The sequence below is a fragment of the Botrytis cinerea genome, chromosome 1 (assembly GCF_000143535.2).
Source record: "Botrytis cinerea B05.10 chromosome 1, complete sequence".
Taxonomy (NCBI): domain Eukaryota; kingdom Fungi; phylum Ascomycota; class Leotiomycetes; order Helotiales; family Sclerotiniaceae; genus Botrytis; species Botrytis cinerea.
In genome coordinates this window covers 4,100,721-4,107,821 of record NC_037310.1, presented here as the reverse complement: position 1 = coordinate 4,107,821, position 7,101 = coordinate 4,100,721, and the positions used below count along the sequence as shown (strand labels likewise).

General features: G+C 39.3%; 1 protein-coding gene across 1 annotated transcript; it reads right to left on the bottom strand.

Annotated features, from left to right (window-relative positions):
• Positions 1–620: 620 nt before the first annotated feature.
• Positions 621–5,732, bottom strand: BCIN_01g11560 (hypothetical protein). The gene has a single exon (XM_024690996.1). It carries the CDS (start codon positions 4,843–4,845, stop codon positions 685–687), a length of 4,161 nt encoding a protein of 1,386 aa, XP_024546766.1. The 5' UTR covers positions 4,846–5,732; the 3' UTR covers positions 621–684.
• Between the last annotated feature and the right edge of the window lie 1,369 nt (positions 5,733–7,101).

The window sequence follows — 7,101 nt, the reverse complement described above, 5'->3', positions numbered from 1 at the left end:
AAGCTTCCCTTGTGCAAAGCTCGCGGAATTCTTTTTATGGAAAGGAAAAACTCATTGCTCCTTTATCCTAATTCAATTTATACTAAAGCAATCGCAACTTTATCTAAGAGTACCTTTTACCATTTTTTTTTTTTTCAAAATCTGTCCCGAAATCCTATTGAAAATTTTATTAAGGGCGGTCTAATTTTGCAACCCACTTTGTTTTCATAATGCGATCCATATCCGTCAAAGGGTAGGGGAGAAACTCCGTTTCAAAAGTGAGCTTGGGAGGGACCCCTCTGAAATGGGAATTGGAATTGTTCTTTGTTGGATTGCAGTGAGTGACCTTGGGCCCGCGATGATACGAAGTCTGTTGCATCAAAACTTGAACTGAGATTGGGCCAGATTTGCACGCGGCAGGTGGAAAGTCTTCAATCCAATTATTTCGCAAGCCCGAGTTGTGAAATTTTTTTTTTAATGGGGTTAATAAATATCAATACGCTCGATCCATTTTATATTCGGTAATTTAAGTGAGAAAAGGGTGTTAAGGCTTTTTAATTCTAACCCTGATTCCATTATAATATTCAAACTTAGAATAAATAAAATTCAATTGATTTTTTATTAATTGCTTTTTTCAAATTTCTTAAAAACCCTTATTCCCATAAATATATTGATGATTTCAAAGGTGGATTTTTCAACACTATTCTATAATACACTACTTGATGGTGTAAAGACACTGCCAGTGCTATTTCTAGCCCTATCACCATCATATTTACAAAGAAATGTAGCTATTTCATTATCATTATCATTATCATCATCATCAATATCCAATTCAGAATCATCATCAAAACTATTGTCACCTTCATCATCTCGAATATCGCAATGAGCATACTTAACCCTAAGAGCAGCCATCAATTCCTCTAATTCATCCAAGCTTTTTTGATGAATATCCTCCATCATCTTCAATCTTGGTGGCGCCCCCCTCTCCCACCTCGGTACATAACCCTTCGATCCAATACTATGCTTCCCTACCACCCAAAACTGAGAAGATTTCTTTGATTCATACAAATCTATCCCTTGTCTATCGCATGCCAAGATAAGATCATTAGCTTCCCATAGATTATCTCTATCAGACCCAAATTTCACCCGTGATGCACGCCATAGGATATCGTGAAGGGTCTGCGGATGAACCCTAAGAGGAAGCTCGACTTTTTCAGGGTTAGCATAAACGGATGAGAACCACATCATTCGTCTCTTGAGACCTGCATGATGATTCGTCTTCGTTGATGCAATAAGATTTAAATGCGTTGGGTAAGGGAGGACCCAATGCGTCAGTCGTACGAGATACAAAAACTCTTTCAACCAAGACTCTGCTTCCCCATCTCCTGGGCGTCGTCGCTCGATTAGTTCAAAAGTTCTTTGTAAAATGATCCGATATGGCTTGTGAGTCCAACCACGACGTTCTTTATTATCTCCCCACGAGAACAAGAAATCAAGCAGTTCATTAACTTTATTGTAACGCATCTTGTTTCCCGTTACGAAGTGAGGAGGTGTCACAACCCCATCGACTTGGAACAATCGTTTCATACCTGTGTAACAAAATCGAAGATTTCCTTGCGATTGGAAGGCAAGGGGTGATAATTCCGGAGAGTGTTTGTGGGATTTGAGCATTTCCTTCCAGATATCGGTATTGAATTGCTCAAGATTCAAAGCGAACAGATAATTCAACCACTTATGGTATAACACACTGTTGCGACTCATATTGTATCGATCGTACCACGACGCCGCCTGATTGAAGCGTATATAGACATCTCGAAGATCCTTGACTGCACGCCACCTTCTCTTATACTCCTTATGCACTAGAGCACTCCCAACGAGGATATTATCTCCATGTGGTGGTGCAAGACGACAAGTGGCCCAATTGAACTTCGGCAGGAACCATCCTAAGCCACACCGCTCCATCGTATCCTGCATCCCCAATCCTTCTTTGACAATCAATCTCGAATCACGCATATGCTCCCAGCGATCCTTATACAGCAGAGACTCTTGTTGAAGTAAGTTGCTACCGTAGCTGAATCGGAGAGCTCGGAGTGCAGTTATCATTACCGTGGTTTCGGGTAGCGAATATGTTTTGCCGGTGTGGGAAAGGATGTGTTCGAAGAGGAAGCAATATTTGTTGATCTGAGCCGCGAGGAAATCGAGGGCACCCTTGGTAGGGATGATATAATACGGGAGGTGAGGTCGATTGATATTATGTTCATCATCGTATTGATCCCACTGTTGCCACTGCTGGTAGATCTCTTCCATCATGGTTTGGGAGATGCGATGCTCTTCTCGAATCCCATACGACTTTGCACGATTGTCTACCAGGTTCGCGTGAGCCCGCTTCTTGCTGTGCTGGTAACCAAACTCAGCGACAGCCTTAGAGAAAGTAATACCGCCACCGGCTTGTTGAAGAGCTCGAATGTATCCAGGGTCGAGAGCCAGATTCTCCACCGAATCATTGTCAAAAACGTATACCTTGGATGAGTCGAAAGGCGTCTTGATTAAGCCATAAAATTGAGAATAGATTAATCCATCCATATTCTCTTGACTATGTGGGACAGCAAAAAGAGTTTGACCTATTGTGTCCCGCATGGTGGCCCAAGGGTATACAGTTCGTTTGGGATTGCCCCTCGCGGGACTACCGTCAGCCTCAAGAACCACTCGACTCTTGGCATACGCTTCAAGACAACACTTCTTCCACAAGAATACCTCGGCTTCGTGATGGGTAAGAATGTGATCAAATGGCAAGGCAGTATCTTGAGATGTTACCTGTTTGGCAAGGTCTACAAATGTACGATCCGGGTTGTAGAATTGAGTATCAGTTGTAGCAACCCACTTGGAATGCCAGTCATCATATACTTTCGTCAGGCTAGCATTCATGAATTCCAACTTGATATTCTTGGAATGAGCGAATAGAGTAGCGCCTCGAAATCGATGGAAGCCGGGGTTATCTTCAATACTTTGAACAATAGCATCCCAGAGTCGATCAAGATATTGAGGTTGTATAGTGTGCTTGACCAACTGTTCCCTCGAAGATTCTTTTCGTCGCAGGCCCTCGGTCGAAATAGCCATAGCATCCAATTGCGAAATCCTAGCGGATGCAGGATAATGCTGTATGATATTGGAGGATTGGATAACCCGATTGAGAGCGGGGCTAACGATGGCATCAAAGAAGAGTTCATTGTCCTCATTACTCAAGTAGGAAGTGTGTTGATAATTACTCTCGAGGTGTAAGGCAGGGAAGAAGATAAAGATTAGTAATGATTCCATCCCAATTGCATTACCAAAGCAATAGTGAGGGATTTTGTGAAGTGGAGTAGCTCTTTCTATTAATATACCACGATTGTTGTAAGTAGGTATCTTCAAGGCAAAGTGAATATCAGCCGTGAGATTGAGGATAGAGTGAGCTTTAGGCAACCAGTGTATGCCACGTTTCGCAAAGCCTAAGCTGGTGGGAAAACAGCAAATGCTATCGATATCGTATGTCACCTTGGCTTCACGATTCTTCTTGCTGGTAAGGTGGTGTTGTGACAAACACAAGTTCTTGGGCAAGTTCTCATTTCGTGTGCCGTCATCTTCAAGAGCGGCTGTAGTACTCACACCTTCAAATGCTGCTTGAAAATCCTGGAAATTGTAATCTCCTGCCTGGAGCAATTTGTGATTGCTCAAAACATCAGGCAGAGGAACTCCACCAGGATAATCCCCTTTGAGGAGGGTGGTGATATCTTGTAAGGACGAACATTCCGAGTGGATATCAGGTTCTTGGTGATGCTCGCGGTGAAGTTGTTCAGCCGTCTCATGTTGCTCGTGGGTACAGCCTTGGAAGTTACGGAGTTGCTTGGCTAATTTGAGAGCTGTACGCTTTATGGGCGTTGAGGGAGCGGATGGTGCTGGGGAGGGGCTTCCGGTTGAGGCGGAAGAAGGAGCAAATTCAGGATTGATAAAGGCTGGCGTTGATGGTATCACAGATTCGGAAGGTGTCGAAGAAGGTACACTCTCAATCGGGGAGTGGCTTGAAGACGAAGTATTTGTGGTATGTTGTGGTAAGCTTGGAGTTGGAGTTGTATTCTGAATCCTAGAGGTTGGATGTAGTGAAGGTGTTAACCAAGCCTCGAGATTACTTTGCACAGAGAATCGGTTTCTTCCTGTACTACTGCTTTGCTGACTTCGGCTTTGATTGAATAATTGGAAAGAAGGTGATCGAGATTGAATAGGGCTTGATAGTAGTATAGGATTATCTACAGACCCTTGAATGCTCACTGATGGGTGACGGGAATTTGATACAGGAGTGCTATCATTATCCAATGTTCGGTCCTCACTTGGATCCCCCACTCTTGTTTCCTGTATTGTATTGATCGTATTCACCGATTGTATCACTGTTTCATTTGAATCAATTGCAAGACTCGTTTCCTTCATCTTTTCGGAGATTGCAGTTTCATATTCAACACGCTCTTTGTCCGCTTCTTCTTCTTCAAGTCGAATATGTCTCATTTGTTCTTCAAGTTCAGTAGTCAATTCGATTGGAGAGGATGTCGATAAAGGAGGGTTCGATTGTATGTTCGAAGGATTTTCAATTGATGAATCGTCGTCTAAAGGTATTGGGATATCAGGGCTGAGTCGAAGTCCGCTAGGAGGTGTATTGACTGGTACATCTGATAGAGGGGGTTCGTAAGCAATGAAATCGGATGGACCGGCAGCAATGCGTGGGTGACGCCGCCGTTGTTGAGCATATCGATTGCTGTTTCTTTTAGAAGCTGCAGCTTCTTCTTGTGTAAATTTTCGTGGTCTGCCACGACTTTTCTTGATTGAATTTGAATCCATTGTTGCAGTCGATATAATGAAAATAATCTTAGGATTGGTTTAATGTATACATTAAAAGAAAAACTCGATGAAAAAATGCCAATAAGGTTTAGCGCGATTCTGATTTGGTATCCACAACTGGATTTGGTATCTACAGCTTGATACAGTATCATTTACTTTGATACTACACTCGTTTCCGGCCCCTTCATTGTGCAGGTTGTATGAGCTGACTGCAATTCCATCAGAATCTTTGCAATATTTGTATCACATTCCTCTTCTGCAAGATTGATCTCTTGATTGTTCATTTCGTTCTTTTGGATATCGATCTCTTTATAGTTGTGGATCGAGGGTGATTGACTCTGTGCTGGGAGAGCGGGTTGCAAGCTCTCTAAACCATTACTCTCACAAACATTTTCAGCTTCGAGGATTTGATCTTGAGATAATGGAATTGCCATTAGGAGTCCAGTGCTCGGGCGAATATATGGAGAAGAATTATTTGCAAAGATATTGGTAAAAGAAGAGGATTGATATACAACAAACTCATTTGAATCTGAGGATTGAAGTTTTTTCTTTCTTGCACGAAGGCGATTGTTGATATTATTCGCTTTTCTAGCTTCCTCAGCATTAGCATACTTTCTCGGTCGTCCAAGGTTCCTATGAGATGGCATTATAGAGCTGTAGACTGATTGCCAATTGAAGTAGATATCGTAATGTTATGAAATATTGATAATATTTGAAGAAAAAAACCTGATTAGTAAGGCCGATAAACAACTGATGCTTTTATTGATAGAATCCAATACCTTGAGGTTAATTTATATTCATCACAACTTCATTCACGATTTTTCTTATATACTATTATGAATTATGATGTTAGATCTAAGGATCTGAAAACGAATTATTAGGTTTTCGTATTTTTAATAGGCATAGAATGTGTGTTTTGAGTGATGTGGTGTTGCGTCAGAAATAAATACTAATCGGGAAGGTGGGTCAGCTGACCTTCACCAATTCTTAGGATTAACTTGAATCAATTACAACTTCTTTTATTATTAATCTCTGATTTTGTAATTAAAACCAATAATAGTTCTAAATATTTATATACTAGGTATCAAGTTTCTATATTTTTAATGAATGTAGAATGTGTGTTTTGAGTGATGTGGTATTGTGTCAGAAATAATCCTAATCGGGAAGGTGGGTCAGCTGACCTTCACCAACTCTAAGGGTTAACTTGAATCAGCTACAACTTCACTCAACATTGGTTTTCGATTTTGAAATTCAAAATGATAGTTGTTCTACATAGCTGAATACTAGGTATTAGGTTTTTGTATTTTTAATCGAGATGGAATGTGTGTTTTGAGCGATGATTAGTTGTGTCAGAAATAATCCTAATCGGGAAAGGCGGTATGACAATCGGCAGTATCTGACTTTTTGCCGAATCGGATCTACAATACTACGAATCCTACCTTTAATCAACTATAACTTTTGCTACAACTTTTTGACAATGAAATAATTATTATCATTATAATCCTCAAATTAAGACGAATCCAATAGTATCAAAAAAAAATCAATTTTTTCTTTTACACTCTGGGCTAACCTTTACCCTATATTCAGTCTTCATGTTAGGATACTCTGTAGATGTTATACTTTATCATTCTCTCGGGACCGAATAATCTTAATATAAGAGTTCTAGCCCCTGCTCACCGCACATCGTGATGTTTTGTGACATAATCCCTGCGAAATTTATATTTTTCTAGTGATGTTTTTCACTGATTTTTTAGTGATTATAGTGACATTCCTCTATATATTAATATAGTGATATGTTTTTCGTAATATCGATATAAAGAGGCTCGCGAGAGATTAATTTTCGTAACAATATTATATAATAATAGTGATATTATAGGATTGATTGATTGAAGATTAATTATAGTAGGGATTAGATTAATACGATTTATCACTGAGTAAATCATATCACCGAATAAATCACTTTCATCTCAATTTATACCTTTCTTTTTCAATATGCATTTTATTAATCAATTGAAATGTAATCAAATAATAAAAAAGTTTGAATATTTTGAATCATTAAGATTATTCAAAAAAAAAAAAATTTGTTATTCTAAGAGTTATCAAACTATATAATTTATTATATACAATACTCAATTACAAAATGAATAATCTATTCTTCTATATCGAAATTCGAACGAATTGTTATAATCTTATAAAATTAAAAGAAGATATTATTATTAAATATATTCTTAATATAAATTCAAAAGGGTTTTTATT